Source organism: Halichondria panicea, chromosome 1, assembly GCF_963675165.1.
Source record: "Halichondria panicea chromosome 1, odHalPani1.1, whole genome shotgun sequence".
NCBI classification, from domain to species: Eukaryota; Metazoa; Porifera; class Demospongiae; order Suberitida; family Halichondriidae; genus Halichondria; species Halichondria panicea.
Window position 1 is genome coordinate 17,491,835 of NC_087377.1, and position 20,690 is coordinate 17,512,524.

General features: G+C 38.5%; 2 protein-coding genes across 6 annotated transcripts; both read right to left on the reverse strand.

Annotated features, from left to right (window-relative positions):
- Window positions 1–519: 519 nt before the first annotated feature.
- Window positions 520–19,854, reverse strand: LOC135352375 (adhesion G protein-coupled receptor L3-like). 5 transcript variants are annotated; one of them, XM_064551559.1, is made up of 24 exons: window positions 19,451–19,854; window positions 18,079–19,399; window positions 17,800–18,012; window positions 17,496–17,702; window positions 17,184–17,396; window positions 16,696–16,812; window positions 16,549–16,643; window positions 16,116–16,343; window positions 15,998–16,066; window positions 15,805–15,937; window positions 15,596–15,730; window positions 15,458–15,530; window positions 15,290–15,395; window positions 15,189–15,244; window positions 3,077–3,224; window positions 2,916–3,022; window positions 2,729–2,840; window positions 2,242–2,395; window positions 2,122–2,188; window positions 1,658–1,733; window positions 1,379–1,479; window positions 1,145–1,313; window positions 1,010–1,087; window positions 520–900 (listed from the first exon to the last, which is right to left on the reverse strand). In XM_064551559.1, exons 1-24 carry the CDS (start codon window positions 19,463–19,465, stop codon window positions 652–654), a joined length of 4,242 nt encoding a protein of 1,413 aa, XP_064407629.1. In that variant the 5' UTR covers window positions 19,466–19,854; the 3' UTR covers window positions 520–651. The 5 variants fall into 5 exon arrangements, 4 of the variants coding, with proteins under 4 accessions (XP_064407629.1, XP_064407630.1, XP_064407632.1 ...); XM_064551560.1 differs by lacking the exon at window positions 17,496–17,702; XM_064551562.1 differs by lacking the exons at window positions 18,079–19,399; window positions 19,451–19,854 and having other exon boundaries at window positions 17,496–17,718; window positions 17,800–17,926.
- LOC135352383 (adhesion G-protein coupled receptor D1-like) lies at window positions 11,996–14,744 on the reverse strand. The gene is made up of 8 exons (XM_064551572.1): window positions 14,633–14,744; window positions 14,142–14,296; window positions 14,018–14,084; window positions 13,565–13,640; window positions 12,881–12,984; window positions 12,646–12,814; window positions 12,509–12,586; window positions 11,996–12,402 (listed from the first exon to the last, which is right to left on the reverse strand). The coding sequence occupies exons 2-8, from the start codon at window positions 14,215–14,217 to the stop codon at window positions 12,154–12,156; spliced, it is 819 nt and encodes a 272-aa protein (XP_064407642.1). The 5' UTR covers window positions 14,218–14,296; window positions 14,633–14,744; the 3' UTR covers window positions 11,996–12,153.
- Window positions 19,855–20,690: the final 836 nt, after the last annotated feature.

Here is a 20,690-nt window from a genome sequence, read left to right on the forward strand (position 1 = left end):
TATATACAGATTTCTGATACAGCTAAGCAATTGCAAGTTCCCCACCTAGCCTTGTTCCCATGCAGGCCGATTTGTCCCTAAAATAACGATAGGTCGCCTCCTAGTTATCAACCTATAGCTAGAGACAAATCGGCCTGGGAACGAGGCTAGCTCCCACTGACTCAGTTTTGACCCCATTGGTAACCATTGGTAACCCGCACCCAATATACCATAATTATAGTGAAGCCCCTCCCAATTTCCACATATTAAATGGTTGGAATGTACATGCAAGGCCGGGATTCTTGATGTTTTCGGAGAACTGCAAATCAGGACATGATGATGTTTTTTGTGAGGGGAAATTGAGTGAGTGGATGTGATTGGACCAATTATATCAGAAATGGATTAGATTTAGAGATGAATGTGAGGATTTGGAGTGGCGGAAATATACACTGACCGGATTTTAGTTTCTCGGTAAAAGTTTGGTGGTTTGGCGCAGATTGTTGCCATTCGATTGTGCATGTTTGTATGTTCACAACGTCATAATGTGGTGAGAATAATTATAAATAGTATACATGCAGATCGATCTATACAATGACAAAAAACAATAAATAACATTTTGCTAGTATAGCGGCAGTATAGATAAATAGTATATGTATACTATATCTATATATACTATGTTAGTAGCCGTGCTTCAAGGCTTTCCTGTGAGTTAGAAAAACCTTTTATCCAATTAAAGGTCATAGTTTTGTGCCACTCTTCATCATATTCAAGCAATCCAGCAATGTACGACTTCTCTGAGCCGAATTCAGATGCAGCGGTCTCATCGACTTTAATGGCTTCATCTTGCATGGTACTATGGTCATGTTTGCTGAATCTAGAGTGACTTGGCTTGAGCTGAACACCACTCGTCGGATTCTTACTCTGCATGCATATAATAGATATTTCACAGTCCTACTATAATTTCTTATGGAAACGAGCATATAATTATACACTCCAAGAATTATATGCATATATATAATTATTGACATACCAGATTGTTTTTTCCTGAGGCAGAAGTTGATACAACGCTATCCGTTCTCTTTCTGCACTGCTTTAGGAAGTTTGTGACCTAAAAATTAGAAGTGATCTATATAGACATAAAAATGCTAAAAAATGAAACACGCACCTTTTCACTCCTGAGCACATGGAAGATGAACACGAACAAGCCTTGCAGTGAGTTAAAGATAGAGAACAACCATGCAAACACAATAGTGCTGCTGTTGACTGAGAGTAGACCAAACATCCAAGTCAGCCCGAGCAATGGAAGGAGAATGATGGTGGCCTTGAAGAGTTGTCTGCATACACAAGCATTGGGATCAACGTGTTACTGAATAGCACGAATGAGAGTTGTCACACTCACGAGAATAATTGTAAAGATTCCTTTTTTCCACTTCGTTGCATGGTTGACTTTCTCTGATTATAGACACTGCGCAAAGCAGCCAAGAGGAAGAATACATTCACCTGTACAGGTATATAGTCGTCATAATTTATAAGGGTAAACTAATGAGTGCAGATGTGTACTATCAAAAACTGCTGCTATATTATACAATGAGGCAGATTTGTACTCTGAGTCAAAAACTGCTGCTATATATATATATATACACTATCGATGCATTTGCAAGCTATATACAGATCTCACCAGAACAACTAGTAGCATCGGTACAACAAATGCCCATATGGCTCCTTTATCACCGGCACCAATAGCAATCCAACAACTGAATGTTATAGTATAGGGATGAATAAATATTGTCAGTAGTAAAGATTTAAAATTATACATGCATTTATATTTGCGCTGGAATTACTTTACACAAATACATGCAAAATAATTGCACGCATTCTATTGGAAATGCATATAATAATTATATAGGAAACGCTGTATTATCAGTGGCGTAGGAAGCAATTTCTCAGTGGGAGGAGGGGTTCTAGTTTTTTTAATGGGAAAAAGTACGGCTATCTACATAGGGCAGCTTGATAAGTCATCTCTATAGAGATGACTTAATATAGCCTCGAAAGATGGGGGGGAAGCCCCCTTCCTACACCACTGATTATGTTGTAACATGCATGCAGTTGTCTATAGGGTTCCACTGAATTACAAACACTTACTATTGTTTTGTACCATACTGGTCATGAATCAGTGCAGCAGATATAGCCACCGGTATCACTGGAACAACTGCAAGAAACACATACCCAATGTTTTATCTTAATAATATTTTCATAATTTACCCCATCCAATAATAAAGAATATCCACCATTTCTTGGATATTTGGTTGAAGACAAGCACCAACATCAGATAGAGCATGATTCCCTCACACAGCATCCAAAAGAACACAGTAGTGAACAGGTAGTGAAGGAGAGCAGCCACAAACGCACACGCTACCTGCGAACATTAAATGATCAATATATAGAGTATCATATATATACAGACTCTCGCTAATCCGGCTCTCTGAATTATGATCACCTCGATCGTTTCGTATATACTAACATAGCTATATAGGTATCTGCAATCTTATTATTGCGATGAATAAGCACTCGCAAAGTTCGCAAATGGAGTAGTCACTATTAATTTATGATATATAAGGCTTGCTCATAAATATGAATTTCAGCTGCATGTGTCTGTTAAAGTTTTAAGGTAAACTGTATACCAGCTATATATATATATATATATAATATTGCATAATTTATAGATACACTGTGACGACTCAAGTGATACCTCGCTGGCCACAGCAGTCTCTACTCCTGACAGGAACACCACGTAACCAAGGAGCAAAGAAATAGACAGGTTGAGATGAATGAAGTTATGAACCTTGGTCAGTAGCTCTTTTCTAAACATCAACAGCACAGTAAGGTTTTATACATGTATAAAGCTATTATAATTATAATAGTCCTTCAATAATTACCTCAATGTCAAGAAATAGAGGATAGACAACAGAAGAAAGAAGATGGAGATGGAACAACCAACATAAGTCACCACTGATAGAGCAAACCTGATCTCTGGAGTTGTGTCCTACAAAAGACCAAGCATAAATAAGTAAATAAGTATTTGCTGCACGAGGCTCACATTCAGTGCTCCAGTGACATCCATTAGAACAGCAAATGCTGTGAAATGACTGCTCTCACAGACAATATTATATACTCTCATTTGCTTGTCTTCATCCATACTGACTGTAGTCACACCTTCTGTGGACCATGTGCTGTTGGCTGCATCACTGACAAAATAACGATAATTGTGGTAATTAAAGGTGGACAACAATAAAAGACATGAGCGCTCACCTAGAAACACTCCAAAATACACATTTTGCATTTTCGGCTACTTCATTCAGAGAACTGCACACACAAGCATGAATTAGTGTTGCTTGTAAGTCCAACTACCTTTTGGGTGGTGAAATTGAAGGTTGCCTGTGCCTGAGAGTTAGTTAACTTCACATTGGAGAAGACTTGACTAGAAATAACCTGTGATACTGGTCTGGTTGTGTTCCTGTATATATAAGCATACAATTAATGAGACTGAGCAGAACATGCCTTAGTATACTGCATGTTGATAAAATACATTTCAAGGTTGGTTTTTGGAAGAAAATCCTCCAAGTTGGAAAACAGAATGTTGACTGCTATAACATTCCCATCTGAAAATTGAGACAGACATATCAGACATAATATATGGATATACAATATTTTGGTTACCACCAAAGTATGAAATACCTAGAGCGCCTCTCTCCATAAGAAGAGCAGCTGGTATCACAGTTTGGGCTGAGCCTGTTTCTTCACTGAGATTGACAACTTCAGGAAAGATAATGTCATCCAGACTAGTGGTGTCAACTTCAATTGCAGCTAGCACTGGACGATAAATGCAAATAATTATACTAGCTTCAAATCAACTATCTAGTAAATGGTGAAGTATGCATACCGATGTTTTGTCTCTCAAGTGTGATCTCCGTCACGTTTCCTGTATCCACAGCTTCACTCCTCAGTGCCAATGACACATACTGACCATATAACTCTGCGTTCAACAGCAGTTGCTGACTCTCAGCAGTAGAATCCTGAGAGTATAATTATTTGCAGTTAATTATCTATATCTGTATCTGTTCTATAATATCATTATACCATTTGCAATCTTTCCCATCCTTCTGTATTCCTCTTGTCCAGAACATTGTTGAGAATGTTTATAACTTCCTGCAAGACACAATTATTTAAACAACAAAAGGAACTTAACTTATAGTCTTACTTCACTAAGATTGAGAGAAGACATGGGACTAGCAATCTCAACGTTTTGAACTAGGTAATTCACACTTGACTTGACGATCGTATTAGTAGTGCTGAGGTCTTGGGGGAATATGGTGGAGTCTCCTGTTGCATTTACACTAGTAGCCTCCGCAAGAGAAACAAGAAGGTTGTCAACTTTGTTCTGAGATGTATTGTTCTGAGATGCATTTCTAGAAAATAGTTCATTTGCCTAAATGGAGAATAGAAAACTAGTGATGATGAAAGATCGTCATGACGATATCATGGGCTTTTAAAGAGAAGAGGGCATGCAATTCAGGCTATTCTCTCAAACTTCATCTGATTGATCTTGACGATACAGACATTATAATATCAGTATACGTCACAGTGCATGTATTTGTGTAAAGTACTACAGTAACTACAGATTCAGTCTCACCCTGTCATTAAGTGAGCTGATTACTTCCCTAGTGCAGTTATCAATGTTCACTGCTTCCCAGACACCACCCAGTGTACAGAAACGAGTCGCAGTACCTATAAATGCATGCACATCAACACACAGTCACATGGAATGATACAGTGATACCTAAAGTTATTCCATTTCCATTTTGTGGGCATTGCTGGGAATATAAAAAGCCAGCCACAGTGGCAGGGAATACAAGCCCCCATACAGAATCCTCTTCAGCTTCACACTGAACCACGCCTATAGAGATAAACCACAATTGAAGCAAAAACGTTTTCCATTCAGTTGCTACGACCGTAAACGAGTATTAGCTAGTTGGAAATTTATATGCTTGACAATGTTTTCCAAGGCTGCATATTCCACGACTATATGCAATGTCATTGGAGCATTGTCATTTTCATTGAGAACATTCACTCTAATGCTTGCAAAACGGGGGTGGAGGGGGTGGAGGGGGTGAAGGGGGGTGGAGGGTGGGGGGGGGTGACATTGTCAGTGTAGCTTTTACTGTCATTGTGTAAGTCTGAGTTGTGGAAGCTATATTATACATGAATCAGGAGCGTATAAGTGAGTGACTTTCTGTTTAAACATGAATAAAGAATATGGGTTACCAGCAACTTTTTTGCATAAGCTCACGTTCACAAATTGCTGCTTCTCCATCAAAAACACCAGTAGTGCTGCTACCATCTCCAGTGCAAGTCCTTGTGTTGTTACCAACCAGAACAAACCCAGCGTTACAACTGTGGCTAGCCATGGCATTAAAAGCATAGTTGCCGTTTTCATCAGAAGTAGAACATCTGTATGTCACAAAGCCATTGGTAGAAGCAGTCAAGGGAGGACAGGTTATAGCTATAGTGAAATGAATCTGAAGCAGTAAATAATATTCATGAATATATATAGATATACGTTAAAGCATGGGTTAACTGTAATGTTTTGTGTAAGCTTACGTTCACAAATTGCTGCTTCTCCATCAAAAACACCAGTAGTGCTGCTACCATCTCCAGTGCAAGTCCTTGTGTTGTTACCAACCAGAACAAACCCAGTGTCACAACTGTGGTTAGTCATGGCATTGAAAGCATAGTTGCCGTTTTCATCAGAAGTAGAACTGTCTGTCACAGAGCCGTTGGTAGGAGCAGTCAAGGAAGGACAGGTTATAGCTATAGTGAAATAAAGCAAATGGATCAGTATCTATTGGAGCAGTAAATGCATGACATTCATGAATAAAGCTATATATTAAAGATGTGTTAACGATAATGTTTTGAGTAAGCTTACGTTTACAAATTGCTGCTTCTCCATCAAAAACACCAGTAGTGCTGCTACCATCTCCAGTGCAAGTCCTTGTGTTGTTACCAACCAGACCAAACCCAGTGTCACAACTGTGGTTAGCCATGGTATTGAAAGCATAGTTGCCGTTTTCATCAGAAGTAGAACTACTGTATGTCACAGAGCCATTGGTAGGAGCAGTCAAGGGAGGACAGGTTATAGCTATGGTGAAAAATGAAGCAAATGGATCAGTATAATTTTGACCTTCTATTTAAACACTCAACTTACCGGTACAGACAACTTCATCAGTTTCAGACAATGAAGCCACAAATCCATTCAAGCAGCTACAGTTGAACTGTTCCCTGTTATTCAAACAAATAGAATTTTGACCACAGTTGCATTGTATGGGAGATAATCTCATGCCTCCAGGGTAACCATAAGAATTGTAAAAGTCGAATCCATACACTGAAACACCTAGAACAGCTGAGCTATTTTGATGGCGGATAGAATGAGCTCCAGTAGACAAACTTGTTCTACTTATGTGGCCACAAATCTCTCCACTTGAACAGACAACATTCCTCCAGCCAGTAACAATGGAATTGTCTAATAATATTTGTCCAGTTTGAAAAAACTCAGAAGAAACATATACCGTGACATAGTTGGATGCGAAAAGAGCAAACGTTTCGACCAAATAATTATTTGTAAACTGCTCAATTGGAGGGATTATCATCATGAATGGGTCTCCCACGTGATTACTACCCCTACCATACGCATACTGTACGACCAGTACTGGAGAAGTGGATTCAATACTACAGAAACTGTTAATAGGGATTTCAAATTGTCTGAAGCTCCCTCCACTCTGCAACTGGAATTCACTGACTGATACGTTAGTGTTGCAGTTCACAGCTACACTTGCTGCTCGGGCACTAAGAACACGAATACGTTCACCAGAAGATCTACCCTCGAGAGATGCTACAAGAAATTTTGAGCCCCATGTCACAGTCGGAGGCACTTGTTCAACCAGGTGGTCACAATCGAGTACAACTTGAGGAACTCTAGCACAATCAGATCCACTAAACACAGACAAAGGTTTGGAGCTAGTTATTCTTGTTCCTGTGAGATCATTACCACTTTCAATCTGATAAGTTTCCATACTATTCAGTGTTATTGTTGAGGAGTTGAATTTGACAACAGTTTCATTTTCACAAGCCACCAACAAAATCACACTAGGAAAGTCACTATTAAAGGTGTCATAGGAGATTCCATAATATTCGTATTCATCAACTGCCATTTTAGAACATGGTAACGCTAAATAAGCATCTGTAGTATAATGACGATAAGACATTCCATACAAATTGATGTTTCCGTCGGCTTCAACAAGGATCCCCTTGTTCCTTTCATTAACAGATAATACCTCAAAACTGGATGGAACGTTTACCCTAGTTGAAGAGTTAGAAACATTCCCACTGATATTAATTGGAGTGACTGTGAAATTAACAGCACTTGACTCTGGGTTTGTGATAAACAATAACAACTCGACTGTTGATTGACCATGATTTCTTGGGAAACCAACCACGAATTTTTTGCCAGCACTTGACGAGATCTCATCTAGGATTAATGAACAATTCAAGGAATACATGAATAATAGTTATATATATTATATAGACTACAAGAATTCAGTCCTACCTGTAACTTGGGCATCACAAGATGGAGCAAATGTGATGATGACTATTGTCAATGTCAAAGTAGATCTAGCAATTCTGTAGCTGATCATTATTAATTTTTAGCAACTGACTGAATTTAGCCTGTATCTATTTCGTGAGGAAAAACGATATATTGATGTTTAGAGCTAGCCTAACTATTTCCATGGACTCCACAGTTTGTCAGATACAAATCTTGGTCTATAGCAGATCAAGGAACAGTTTGGTTAAATATCGGTCCTCAAACTGAGAACATATATTTTGCTCGTAGATAAACTTTTCTGGTTCAGGTGTCCAAACTTTCAAGGTTGAGTCACATCAGAGATGTCCTTTGTCTTTGCACTTGATCCAGAGATATAAACAGTCTTAAAGGTATCGGAAGATCAAGAAGATGAATCTGATTAATAGGATAACTCAGTACAATAAACAAATGAATCTTATCATTAATAGACCTAATTAAGCTGTTACGTTATTACGTATTCGTACTTAGAAAAGTATATGCTTCTAAAATCATGATAATTACGATTTCTTACTTTTAGTTTAAAAAGATATTTCAATTTTCTATTATTAATCGATACTTGAGAGAGTCACCCGCAACAATAGCGTAAAGCACGCCAGTTTCAAAAAAAATTTTGCAGAGAAAAAAATTTTTTTATGTGTCGACCATTTACCGTTGTGGTGAAGATAAAAATGCATATTTTAGCAACTGGTTGATCAACAGATTTAGTTCTATTCAGTGAGGCAAAAATGCTCACTATAGCCATGCAGGCTAAATCTCTGAAATCAAGCCCCTCCCCTAGATTTACTATAACCCCCCCTAGATCTATTTAACCCCCCCCCCGTAGTGGGTGCTATTAATTGAGAATCACAGCCCCGTAGATGCAGTTTTAGAGTCCCCTGTCAAGAGGAATGAATGAAAATGACACATTACACTCTATATACACATTTTCTCATGTACATTGTATATACATTGTACAAACATGATTTTTACAAGTGATGGCAACAAATGTGACATAGCAACGAGTGAGACTGTTTAAATACAACAGCTAGCACCTTCTACTCGACTGACTAAGTATATAAGTAAGTAAATAACATCCTTGGAAAGCATTTTCTCAAAGAAAAACTCAAAAACGTCTCACTCCGATCCATGCCTATATTATTACAATTGAGCGCCAAGTAAATTATGGAATAATTATTTGTTGCTGCATGGCTATACAGTATACCATGCACTGTCACAAGGTTTTGCCCCAATTGTGGATGCATGATAACTGCACGAATTGCAACACCGTATACGTACTGGTTACTGTTATACGTAGATACCACTATTGCAGCACTGTACCGAGTTAGTGTTATACGTAGATACCACTATATTGGCTATAATTATCAGAGTTAGTGGTATCTATGTTATTGGCTATAATTATCACCAAGAGTTCATTAGGAAGAGTATGCAACTCCAATAGACTGTGCACAAAAGGCATTCCGTCTGACCTACCACAGATGCTCACTATTGTAACGGCAACTAGTAGGAAAGGCAATGAATAAATTAGTAACTATGTTATTCATTGCCTCTCCTACTACTGGCACTTAATTAAATAGTGATGATTATCTTTGTCACTATTATGACTTCTATGGTTTTAAGTGGGAGTTGTGTACTCTTAGTCCTAGAGTGACTCTTGTTCCTTGATTATAGGCATGTCTACATCTGTAGCTCTCTTTGTGTCGGACTTGGAGGCCATATCTGTAGCTCTCTTTGTGTCAGACTCTGGATTGCTATATTTGGTCTAGTTGTTCGCCTAACGGTTATAAAAGCAAAACTCGGCTTGTGATCAAGGCTAGTATATTTGATCAAAATGCTGAAACAGGTATATACTGATATAAGCAAAACAGTATACTATTTTTGTCTGCTTTCTACTCTATCAGTGTAGGCTACTGATTTTGTGTGTGTTAAATTGGTTTGTGCAAAGTCATAAAAATTTAATTGAATTCAACATGATTGTGCATGTGTAGTGATCTTTACCAAATTTAATTATCAATGGTCTCGATTCAAGGCCAATTGAGGCTACTGATTTAAATTTTAACATCACACTAAGTCTTGGCTATATATAATATTATAGTAATAATGTGTATTAATGTGTGCACGGAGATGAGTATAATGCACTCACTGCGCTCATGCGTTACGTAAGCCTCAAGCATTACAATAACTTCGAACTTATTGCACACTTAAAAAGCCTGACATTTAAGGTACAGTCACATGACTGCATTTAAAGAATGTCATTGGTAGTAGATCACATGATCAGCATTACATTAACTTCTCCATGTATGAACCTGTGATTGTACCTTGATAACTTCTAAGAAAACATCGCGCTCATTGAAGGCTCCAACTCTACTTCTAAATGGTTATGTACTGCAGCAGGTTTCTAACTACAAGTATTTAGGAATTACCATATCGGCTGACTTGAGCTGGCACACTCACATCAATACGATTTGTAATAAAACAAGGAAGTTGATAGGTCTCCTACATCGCAGGTTCTCTGGGAATTCTTCTTCAACAACACTGTTAAAGTTGTATACATCGTTCGTGAGATCACATCTGGAATACGCATCCTCTGTATGGAACCCATTTCACAAGTGTGAAATAAACAATTTAGAAAAAGTCCAGAGATTTGCTATGAGAGTCTGTCTGAAGAAATGGAATTTGAAAAGTGAAGAATTGCTCACCTTTACCAGGCTTCCTTCTCTGCAGCTGAGGCGCCTTGCTGCGGTGCTATGCCACCTTTTCAAAATACTACACAATCTAACTGACTTCCCAAACAACCCAGCAACCAAGAGAAATATGACTTACAGTAGTAGAACTGTTAACTGTTTTACTCTGGTCCCCTACCAATGTAGAACATCCTTTTACAAATTCTCATTTTTTCCGCATGCAATCACAATATGGAATAGGCTGGTTAGCCACAAGGACTTTACTTTAGTAGACTGTACTAGTATAAGTTCATTTAAGTCACATCTGTATTCACATCTAGTTGACATGTTGTAACTATTAAAACGTATGTTATAGGACTCACTTCACCCTAGCTTTGTAGCTATTTGTGTATCCTTGCAATTAATTGCTAAATCTTTCATAAAAAAAAAAAGATAAAAAAAACTGCTTCTCAGAAATGAAACCATACAGAAACTAGGGGCTACAATATCATCGTTAACATTAATTTTGTTTACTATAATTATATCTGTACAGAATTGTCTATTGAATAATGTGCCTGAGGAAATAAGTTGATTTGACTGCAACTTTATGTTTCGTTTTGCCGTCTGGGATAAGATAATCATTACACAAAATTTAACTTTATTTCCTCACTTGTGCATAAGCTTCATTAGACTCCACTTGAATGTCTTGTGCTCTTGTGTTGCAGTCGCTGTGGTTACATCTCAAGCCAAGAGCTCTGCAAAGCTATTGGAGGGATTAAACCAAGGTTTGCCTAAACTATAGGGATTGGCAAAGTGTCAGGGAGCACCCTCTCCTCGCATATACGAAAGATGGAGCTGAAAGAAACGGATGATCGATCTTCAGAGAGTTGCTCGTGTGCTGGGAGGAAAGAAACAAAGAAGGGAACAAAGATGGCTGCTGCTCTGGAGAAAAACTGTTAAGACTGTTAGCAGTGTCACAGTAGGTGATAGCAAACACCTGCTGGACTTTTAAATTATGTGTGTCAATGTTTCTTTCCACGTACATTATTTATCCATTAATCTACATGCCAAATAATATTTATTATTAATGATTTTCGTCAATTTCTGCTACCTATAACCTTGCCTGGTTCATGTATATACAGATTTCTGATACAATTAAGCAATTGCAAGTTCCCATGCACCTAGCCTTGTTCCCATGCACCTATAGCCTTGTTCCCAAGCCGATCTGTCCGTTAGGTCGCCTCCTAGTTATCAACCTATAGCATCATTTTAGAGACAAATCGGCCTGGGAACGAGGCTAGCTCCCACTGACTCAGTTTTGACCCCATTGGTAACCATTGGTAACCCACACCCAATATACCATAATTATAGTGAAGCCCCTCCCAATTTCCACATATTAAATGGTTGGAATGCACATGCAGGGCCGGGATTCTTGATGTTTTCGGAGAACTGCAAATCAGGACATGATGATGTTTTTTGTGAGGGGAAATTTCTATATGTATAGCTATATATAAGTCCACGGATGTGATTGGACCAATTATATCAGAAATGGATTAGATTTAGAGATGAATGTGAGGATTTGGAGTGGCGGAAATATACACTGACCGGATTTTAGTTTCTCGGTAAAAGTTTGGTGGTTTGGCGCAGATCGTTGCCATTCGATTGTGCATGTTTGTATGTTCACAACGTCATAATGCGGTGAGAATATAAATAGTATACATGCAGATCGATCTATACAATAACAAAAAACAATAAATAACATTCCGCTAGTATAGCGGGCAGTATATAGTGTATATGTATACCTTATCAATAATTATGCTATGTTAGTAGCCGTGCTTTAAGGCTTTCCTGTGAGTTAGAAAAACCTTTTATCCAATTAAAGGTCATAGGTTTGTGCCACTCTTCATCATTTTCAAGCAATCCAGCAATGTACGACTTCTCTGAGCCGAATTCAGATGCAGCAGTCTCATCGACTTTAATGGCTTCATCTTGCATGGTACTATGGTCATGTTTGCTGAAACTAGAGAGACTTGGCTTGAGCTGAACACCACTCGTCGGATTCTTACTCTGCATGCATATAATAGATATTTCACAGTCCTACTATAATTTCTTATGGAAACGAGCATATAATACACTCCAATAATTATATGCATATATATAATTATTGACATACCAGATTGTTTTTTCCTGAGGCAGAAATTGATACAACGCTATCCATTCTCTTTCTGCACTGCTTTAGGAAGTTTGTGACCTAAAAATTAGAAGTGATCTATATATAGACATAAAAATGCTAAAAAATGAAACACGCACCTTTTCACTCCTGAGCACATGGAAGATGAACATGAACAAGCCTTGCAGTGAGTTAAAGATAGAGAACAACCATGCAAACACAATAGCGCTGCTGTTGACTGAGAGTAGACCAAACACCCAAGTCAGCCCGAGCAATGGAAGGAGAATGATGGTGGCCTTGAAGAGTTGTCTGTATGTATAAGCATTGGGATCCAACGTGTTACTGAATAGCACGAATGAGAGTTGACACACTCACGAGAATAATTGTAACTGAGATTCCTTTTTTCCACTTCGTTGCATGGTTGACTTTCTCTGATTATAGACACTGCGCAAAGCAGCCAAGAGGAAGAATACATTCACCTGTACAGCAGGGGCGTAGGCAGGAATTTGAGGAAGGGAGGGCTGAGCTGTTAGGGTGCGAAGCGCCAGAAACTACTTGGCGCAGAGCGCCGAAATTTTTCGGCAGCCGGAAGCCACACCCCCTAATTAATGACTCTTTGCGCATGTGCAAGAAATAGCCACACCTTGCTTCAAGTAATAATACTGCTAAAGCTAGCTAGCTAGCCGTAGCTAGCTAGCTTAGTTGCACTAAAGAATCAAAGTTACTAGTATAGTATAGCTAGCTCTTGGACATGCTGTTTGTCTGCCACTAATCTATACCAGTAATTCCCAGGCTGGACTCATCAGAGAAGGTGGGGCTCTTAGTGTAGTTTTTGCAGAGAAAGGGGGGGCTCCAGCCCCCAAAGCCCTCCCCCTCCCTACGCCCCTGTACAGGTATAGTCGTCATAATTTATAAGGGTAAACTAATGAGTGCAGATGTGTACTATCAAAAACTGCTGCTATATTATACAATGAGGCAGATTTGTACTCTGAGTCAAAAACTGCTGCTATATATATATATATACACTATCGATGCATTTGCAAGCTATACAGATCTCACCAGAACAACTAGTAGCATCGGTACAACAAATGCCCATATGGCTCCTTTATCACCGGCACCAACAGCAATCCAACAACTGAATGTTATAATATAGGGATGAATAAATATTGTCAGTAGTAAAGATTTAAAATTATACATGCATTGATATTTGCGCTGGAATTACTTTACACAAATACATGCAAAATAATTGCACGCATTCTATTGGAAATGCATATAATTATATAGGAAACGCTGTATTATCAGTGGCGTAATTTCTCAGTGGGAGGAGGGGTTCTAGTTTTTTTAATGGGAAAAAGTACGGCTATCTACATAGTGCAGCTTGATAAGTCATCTCTATAGAGATGACTTAATATAGCCTCGAAAGATGGGGGGGAAGCCCCTTCCTACACCACTGATTATGTTGTAACATGCATGCAGTTGTCTATAGGGTTCCACTGAATTACGAACACTTACTATTCTTTTGTGCCATACTGGTCATGAATCAGTGCAGCAGATATAGCCACCGGTATCACTGGAACAACTGCAAGAAACACATACCCAATGTTTTATCTTAATAATAATTATTTTCATAATTTACCCCATCCAATAATAAAGAATATCCACCATTTCTTGGATATTTGGTTGAAGACAAGCACCAACATCAGATAGAGCATGATTCCCCTCACACAGCATCCAAAAGAACACAGTAGTGAACAGGTAGTGAAGGAGAGCAGCCACAAACGCACATGCTACCTGCGAACATTAAATGATCAATATATAGAGTATCATAATTATATATACAGACTCTCGCTAATCCGGCTCTCTGAATTATGGCCACCTCGGTCGTTTTGTATATACTAACATAGCTATATAGGTATCTGCGATCTTATTATTGCGATGAATAAGCACTCGCAAAGTTCACAAATGGAGTAGTCACTATTAATTTATGATATATAAGGCTTGCTCATAAATATGAATTTCAGCTGCATGTGTCTGTTAAAGTTTTAAGGTAAACTGTATACCAGCTATATATTATATATATATAATATTGCATAATTTATAGATACACTGTGACGACTCAAGTGATACCTCGCTGGCCACAGCAGTCTCTACTCCTGACAGGAACACCACGTAACCAAGGAGCAAAGAAATAGACAGGTTGAGATGAATGAAGTTATGAACCTTGGTCAGTAGCTCTTTTCTAAACATCAACAACACAGTAAGGTTTTATACATGTATAAAGCTATTATATAATAGTCCTTCAATAATTACCTCAATGTCAAGAAATAGAGGATAGACAACAGAAGAAAGAAGATGGAGATGGAACAACCAACATAAGTCACCACTGATAGAGCAAACCTGATCTCTGGAGTTGTGTTCTACAAAAGACCAAGCATATAAATAAGTAAATTAGTTCGCTGCAAGAGGCTCACATTCAGTGCTCCAGTGACATCCATTAGAACAGCAAATGCTGTGAAATGACTGCTCTCACAGACAATATTATATACTCTCATTTGCTTGTCTTCATCCACACTGACTGTAGTCACACCTTCTGTGGACCATGTGCTGTTGGCCGCATCACTGAAAAAATAACGATTATTGTGGTAATTAAAGGTGAAAAACAATAAAGGACATGAGCGCTCACCTAGAAACACTCCAAAATACACATTTTGCATTTTCGGCTACTTCATCCTCAGAGAACTGCACACACAAGCATGAATTAGTGTTGCTTGTAAGTCCAACTACCTTTTGGGTGGTGAAATTGAAGGTTGCCTGTGCCTGAGAGTTAGTTAACTTCACATTGGAGAAGACTTGACTAGAAATAACCTGTGATACTGGTCTGGTTGTGTTCCTGTATATATAAGCATACAATGAGACTGAGCAGAACATGACTTAGTACTGTTGATAATATACATTTCAAGGTTGGTTTTTGGAAGAAAATCCTCCAAGTTGGAAAATAGAATGTTGACTGCTATAACATTCCCATCTGAAAATTGAGACAGACATATCAAACATAATATATGTTTTGGTTACCACCAAAGTATGAAATACCTAGAGCGCCTCTCTCCATAAGAAGAGCAGCTGGTATCACAGTTTGGGCTGAGCCTGTTTCTTCACTGAGATTGACAACTTCAGGAAAGATAATGTCATCCAGACTAGTGGTGTCAACTTTAATTGCAGCTAGCACTGCATGGACGATAAATGCAAATAATTATACTAGCTTCAAATCAACTATCTAGTAAATAGTGAAGTATGCATACCGATGTTTTGTCTCACAAGTGTGATCTCCGTCATGTTGCCTGTATCCACAGCTTCACTCCTCAGTGCCAATGACACATACTGACCATATAACTCTGCGTTCAACAGCAGTTGCTGACTCTCAGCAGTAGAATCCTGAGAGTATATTTGCAGTTAATTATCTATATCTGTATCTGTTCTATAATATCATTATACCATTTGCAATCTTTCCCATCCTTCTGTATTCCTCTTGTCCAGAACATTGTTGAGAATGTTTATAACTTCCTGCAAGACACAATTATTTAAACAAAAGGAACTTAACTTATAGTCTTACTTCACTAAAATTAAGAGAAGACATGGGACTAGCAATCTCAACGTTTTGAACTAGGTAATTCACACTTGACTTGACGATCGTATTAGTAGTGCTGAGGTCTTGGGGGAATATGGTGGAGTCTCCTGTTGCATTTACACTAGTAGCCTCCGCAAGAGAAACAAGAAGGTTGTCAACTTTGTTCTGAGATGTATTGTTCTGAGATGCATTTCTAGAAAATAGTTCATTTGCCTGAATGGGGAATAGAAAACTAGTGCTGATGAAAGATCGTCATGAGCAATATCATGGGCTTTTAAAGAGAAGAGGGCATGCAACTCAGGCTATTCTCTCAAACTTCATCTCACTGATCTTGACGATACAGACATTATAATATCAGTATACGTCACAGTGCATGTATTTGTGTAAAGTACTACAGTAACTGCAGATTCAGTCTCACCCTGTCATTAAGTGAGCTGATTACTTCCCTAGTGCAGTTATCAATATTCACTGCTTCCCAGACACCACCCAGTGTACAAAAACGAGTCGCAGTACCTATAAATGCATGCACATCAACACACAGTCACATGGAATAATATAGTGATACCTAAAGTTATTCCATTTCCATTTTGTGGGCATTGCTGGGAATATAAAAAGCCAGCCACAGTGGTAGGGAAGACAAGCCCCCATACAGAATCCTCTTCAGCTTCACACTGAACCACGCCTATAGAGATAAACCACAATTGAAGCAAAAACGTTTTCCATTCAGTTGCTACGACCGTAAACGAGTATTAGCTAGTTGGAAAATTATATGCTTGACAATGTTTTCCAAGGCTGCATATTCCACGACTATGCAATGTCATTGGAGCATTGTCATTTTCATTGAGAGCATTCACTCTAATGCTTGCAAAACGGGGGTGGAGGGGGTGGAGGATGGGGGGGGTGACATTGTCAGTGTAGCTTTTACTGTCATTGTGTAAGTCTGAGTTGTGGAAGCTATATTATACATGAACCAGGAGCGTATAAGTGAGTGACTTTCTGTTTAAACATGAATAAAGAATATGGGTTACCAGCAACTTTTTTGCATAAGCTCACGTTCACAAATTGCTGCTTCTCCATCAAAAACACCAGTAGTGCTGCTACCATCTCCAGTGCAAGTCCTTGTGTTGTTACCAACCAGAACAAACCCAGTGTAACAACTGTGGTTAGCCATGGCATTGAAAGCATAGTTGCCGTTTTCATCAGAAGTAGAACTACTGTATGTCACAGAGCCATTGGTAGGAGCAGTCAAGGGAGGACAGGTTATAGCTATATGGTGAAATGAAGCAAATGAATCAGTATCTCTTGGAGCAGTAATTATAAATACATTAGGGCATGGGTTAATGGTAATGTTTTGCGTAAGCTCACATTTACAAAATGCTTCTCCATCAAAAACACCAGTAGCGCTGCTATCATCTCCAGTGCAAGTCCTTGTGTTGTTACCAACCAGAAAAAACCCAGTGTCACAACTATTGTTAGCCATGGCATTGAAAGCAAAGTTGCCGTTTTCATCAGAAGTAGAACTGTATGTCACAGAGCCATTGGTAGGAGCAGTCAAGGGAGGACAGGTAATAGCTATAGTGAAATGAATCTGAAGCAGTAAATGACATTCATGAATAAAGCTATACATTAAAGCATCTGATCATAACAGTAATGTTTTGCATAAGCTCACGTTCACAAATTGCTGCTTCTCCATCAAAAACACCAGTAGTGCTGCTACCATCTCCTGTGCAAGTCCTTGTGCTATTACCAACCAGAACAAACCCAGTGTCACAACTGTGGTTAGCCATGGCATTAAAACCATAGTTGCCGTTTTCATCAGAAGTAGAACATCTGTATGTCACAAAGCCATTGGTAGGAGCAGTCAAGGGAGGACAGGTTATAGCTATGGTAAAAAATGAAGCAAATGGATCAGTATAATTTTGACCTTCTATTTAAACACTCAACTTACCGGTACAGACAACTTCATCAGTTTCAGACAATGAAGCCACAAATTCATTCAAGCAGCTACAGTTGAACTGTTCCCTGTTATTCAAACAAATAGAATTTTGACCACAGTTGCATTGTATGGGAGATAATCTCATGCCTCCAGGGTAACCATAAGAATTTGTTGTGTCGAATCCATACACTGAAACACCTAGAATGGCTGAGCTGTTTTGATGGCGGATAGAATGAGCTCCAGTAGACACACTCGTTCTACTTATATGGCCACAAATCTCTCCACTTGAACAGACAACATTCCTCCAGCCAGTAACAATGGAATTGTCCAATAATATTTGTTCAGTTTGAAAAAACTCAGAAGAAACATACACCGTGACATAGTTGGATCCGCGGAAAAGAAGAAACGCTTCAATAACATAATTATTTGTAAACTGCTCAATTGGAGGGATTATCATCATGAATGGGTCTCCTACGCCATCACTCTCCCTACCATACGCATACTGTGTGACCAGTACTGGAGAAGTGGATTCAATGCTACAGAAACTGTTAATAGGGATTTCAAATTCTCTGAAGCTCCCTCCACTCTGCAACTGGAATTCACTGACTGATACGTTAGTGTTACAGTTCACAGCTACACTTGCTGCTCGGGCACTAAGAACACGAATACGTTCACCAGAAGATCTACCATCGAGAGATGCTACGAGGAATTTTGACCCCCATGTCACAGTCGGAGGTACTTGTTCAACCAGGTGGTCACAGTAGTTTATATCTTGAGGAACAGAAGCACAATCAGATCCACTAAACACAGACAAAGGTTTGGAGCTAGTTATTCTTGTTCCTGTGAGATCATGATCACTTGCAATCTGATATGTTTCCATACTATTTAGTGTTATTGTTGAGGAATTGAATTTGACAACAGTTTCATTTTCACAAGCCACAAACAAAATCACATTAGGAAAAATATAGATGTCATAGGAGATTCCATAATATTCGTATTCATCAACTGCCATTTTAGAACATGGTAACGCTAAATAAGCATCTGCACTATATGGTTCAAAAGATAGCCCATACACGTTAACTTTCCCGTCGGCTTCAACAAGGATCCCCTTGTTCCTTTCATTAACAGATAATACCTCAAAACTGGGTGGAACGTTTACACTAGTTGAAGAGTTAGAAACATTCCCACTGATATTAATTGGAGTGACTCTGAAATTAACAGCACTTGACTCCGGGTTTGTGATAAACAAAAACAACTCTATGTGTACTACTTGACCAGTATTTATTGGGAAAAAAAACCACGAATTTTTTGCCAGCACTTGACGAGATCTCATCTAGGATTAATGGTTATGCATAATAGTTAGACTACAAGAATTCAGTCCTACCTGTAATTTGAGCATCACAAGATGGAGCAAATGTGATCACGATTATTGCCAATGCCAAAGTAGAACTAGCAATTCTGTAGCTCATTATTTATTTTTAGTAACTGGTTGAATTTAGTCTCTGTATCTATTTCGTGAGGCAAAACGATATATTAATGTTTAGAGAGCTAGCTTAATTATTGCCATGGACTCCACAGTTCGTCATATACAAATCAATTAGACTTGCGTGGTCTACAAACAGTTTCACTTTAAACTCTTGGATTGAGCGTGGTTTATAGGTGTCCAAACATTCAATGACAGTTTCGTGGATGTCACTGTCAGGATATATAGGTAGCTATCACATCTAAAGTTAAAGAGATCTTGCTTCTGTCTTGCACTTGATCCAGAGCAGTCTTAATAAAGGCATCAGAAGATCAAGAAGATGAATCTGATTAATAGGAGAAGTCAGTATACGATAAACAAATGAATATCTTATCATCAGGAGTGTATAAAGAGGAGTATGCGACTCCCACGCACATTCCATTCTAAATCTCAGACTGAATCGTCACTAACACTTGTAAACTGTTAGCCATGAATAAAATTAAATATGGGCTGGAGGTACAAACCACAGCAGACCATGTGCGTGTATGCTGATATCCTAATTAACTACTACACCTACGTACCCACTTAAGATGCGGTCTGATAGTGACGTGGTATGACATACTTGTACCGTAACCTAGTTTACACTACAACTGCTACAGTTGGATACTCCTCTTCATACACTCCTGTTATCATTAATAGACCTTTAAACTGTTACGTAATTACGTATTCGTGCTTACTTATACTTTTAAAGAAAAGTATGATTCGATAATTACGATTTCTTTTTTGAAAAGGAACTATTTTAGTTACATAATTATGGTTTAATCGATACTTGAGAGGGTCACCTGCAATAATAGTACGATGCACGCCGGTTTCAAAATTTTTTTCGCAGAGACCAATTTGTTAGATGTCTACCATTGACCGTTGTGATGAGAGTATACAATATTAAACACATATTTTAGCAACTGGTTAATTGATCAACAGATTTAGTTCTCTATATATTCAGTGAGGCAAAAAATGCTCACTAGGTCTAGTTTTAATAGTAGCCATGCTAAATTTCTGAAATATCAAGAGATGATAACTGCACGAATTGCAACACCATAATTATTTAGTCCAATATGTACATGTAGAATGGAATGTGCGTGGGAGTTGGATACTCCTCTTC